Raw genomic sequence first — 2,825 nt, forward strand, 5'->3', positions numbered from 1 at the left:
TCCCATCCCATCCCTTCCCCATCCCATCCCCATCCCATCCCCTTCCCCATCCCATCCCCATCCCACCCCCATCCCCATCCCATCCCATCCCATCCCATCCCAGTGCTCGTGGGATGGCTTCTTGCCTCTAAGTCCAGCTCCAAGCACGCACCAAGCAGCAGCAGAGCAGGGCAAAACTCCCAGGGGAGGGGTTAAGGCAGTTTTGCACCCTGCAGGATCAGGCCATTGCCTTCCTGCTCCTTTTCAAGCCCGTTTCCCCACAGCAGCTGCGGAGACGAGCGTTACTTGTTGACTTGATAAAGACCTATGGGTCTCATTTTAATTTGCTTCCTTTAACGAGTGCCTCGCCTTGGGGGTGTGCCGAGGAGGCGTCGAGCGATGCGAGGCACCCTGCGGAGGGGAGAGACCCCCAGGCTTCCCACAGCGTGCGCAGCCGAAGGGGAAAAATAAAGTCTGTAGCCAAATCGAGTTTGGGATTGCGGAGGAAAACGCGCTATAGCTGCAGTGAGAGTGATTTGAGATGGATTACGCAAATAAAGCAGCGATTAATGAGCGCAACTTGTTGGGGAAGCCTATTTGTCACACTCGGAGAGCTCCCATCTAATTTTACTGGCTGCTCTTCAGCGCTCTTGCGTTGCTTTTCATTTGCTCCGGGCAAAATACTTTGCCGCTCAAGAAACAAAACGGGCTCCTGCCATCTCTCCTCCTCCTTTCCCCCCTCCTCCGGTGCTCGCTTCGGAGGCCGGTATTGCTCCCTGCGTGGCAAAGAGTTCATTTATTTTGCAGCATCCTTCCCCCAACTCCCTCCTGCCCCCCGTTATTTAACCGGGGGGTCCCCGTGTCGCAGGGGGGGTGGCTTTGGGTTGGCTTTGGGCTCTGGTGGGTTGACTTTGAGCTGACTTTGAGTTAACTTTGGGCTCGCTGATGAACGTGCCCACATTTAGCGAGCACAAAACCCCATCCCTCGGCTGGTTTTGCTTGCTGTGCCGCAGCCAAGCGCGGCTCAGACACCAGGCTCGGCTTTTTGCCCCTTCTCCTTGTGTTTTCTTAACGTGACACAGAGAGGAAGTTTTGGGGAACTGCTCTGCTCCCTCATTTTATATTTCGAAGCTTGTTTTTGGCTGGTAGAGGACGGCGTCGAAAGGAGATATTTGAGTTGACTGGTGTCCAGCGCGCAGCTGCAGCTGTAATGACATCTGCCTGCATTTGTTTGCTTTAAGGAAAAATACACGTGGAGAGGGAAATGCATTTTTATAAACCAGACTCTCCCCAGTTGGCAAAAGATGATGCTGAAGTTTCCAGCGCCTCCTTTCCTACAAGTGCTGTTTCGGGGGCAGCCCTTTGGGGTGCCTGGCACCCTCTGCCCGCCCTGCGGCGGGGGCGATCCGGCAGGGACAGGGCGATGGGGAGTGTCGGGGGTCGTAACCCTCATATTGCTGTGCTTTGAGGCTGGGGGTGCGCGGCTCTGCCGGTGAGAGCTGGTGGGCTCTGCCCGCATGCCACTGCGGCCGGCGCCTGCCGGTGTTCCCGGTTGGAAGGGAGTGAGGTTATCCCGGGTGGCAGCATCGTCGCGCCGTGGGTTGGGGTCCTGGCTCTGATTTTGGCTGTGCAAACTGCAGCCTGGAGCTTCTCCTGGGGCTTCTCCTGGGGCTTCTCCCCATCCCGGGCACCGCTGGTATCAGTCGGGCAGTGACGGGGTTCGGGGACAGTCACAGTCATCCCCGCTCGTGGGGAGAGGCTCCGTCCCACCGGGGGGGCCGGAGCTGCCCGCATGCCACTGCGGCCGGCGCCTGCCGGTGTTCCCGGTTGGAAGGGAGTGAGGTTATCCCGGGTGGCAGCATCGTCGCGCCGTGGGTTGGGGTCCTGGCTCTGATTTTGGCTGTGGAAACTGCAGCCTGGAGCTTCTCCTGGGGCTTCTCCTGGGGCTTCTCCCCATCCCGGGCACTGCTGGTATCAGTTGGGCAGTGACGGGGTTCGGGAACAGTCACAGTCATCCCCGCTCGTGGGGAGAGGCTCCGTCCCACCGGTGTGCCTGAAGCTGGGGGGCCACAAGCACCTGGGAAACACCGATATCACCCAGGTTGAAAAATGAGTTAATTACTCAAAACAGGGGAAAAAACCCTCCGTTTTTAGCAGGGGGATTTTGCCGCTGGGGACTGCAGCATCACTCCCACCGCTCGATCCCCACCAATGAAGGGGAAGCGAATTTTAACACCTCCCCTCCATCACTCGCTGTGAAGCCAGCACCACAGAAAACTTTCCAAAATAGCTCCCCAGCTTCCCGCTGCTGGGCTCGTTAGCGCGCGGGGCCGCGGGTTGAAGCTATTCCAGGCGCGCCTGAGCCGTGCGGTTTCCGCCGCCGTTAACAAAGCCCTTTGATTGCAATCCTCACACTTTCATCCAAGCCATTAAGCCCTAATGTCTGATGTTTTTGTGCTTTTAGGCATTCGTATGTTAGATGGCGATGTAACAGATGTTGTTGAAGCGAAGTCGCTTGGCATCAGACCCGATTACATTGACATTTACAGCGCGAGCTGGGGGCCAGATGATGATGGGAAGACAGTTGATGGACCTGGTCTATTGGCCAAACAGGCTTTTGAGCATGGCATTAAAAAGGTGTGGATCCCGCAGCGCCCAGACGCGCTCGCCCTCCTCCTCCTGTCCCATGGGGAACGCGTGCCGGGGCCACGGCCAGCCCGGGGTCCGGCGCGGGGACGGGCAGCTTTGACCCCCCGAGGCGATGCCAATGCTAGGGCTGGGGCGGGGGGGAGGCGAATCATCTCTAATTTTTCCTAGTTTTCCCCGGCGTCCCTAAGAGCTCCGGT

The 2,825-nt window shown here is 58.2% G+C and overlaps 1 protein-coding gene across 1 annotated transcript in view; it reads left to right on the top strand.

The window, feature by feature from the left end:
* The window catches only part of PCSK6 (proprotein convertase subtilisin/kexin type 6), a 44,388-nt gene that overhangs the window by 22,604 nt on the left and 18,959 nt on the right, over positions 1-2,825 (top strand). Inside the window, exon 7 of the mRNA XM_009887511.1 lies at positions 2,444-2,616. Within this exon, the coding sequence (XP_009885813.1) occupies positions 2,444-2,616 (173 nt within the window). The remainder of the gene's footprint in view (positions 1-2,443; positions 2,617-2,825) is intronic.

This window comes from Charadrius vociferus, unplaced genomic scaffold, assembly GCF_000708025.1.
Source record: "Charadrius vociferus isolate BGI_N301 unplaced genomic scaffold, ASM70802v2 scaffold190, whole genome shotgun sequence".
NCBI lineage: Eukaryota > Metazoa > Chordata > Aves > Charadriiformes > Charadriidae > Charadrius > Charadrius vociferus.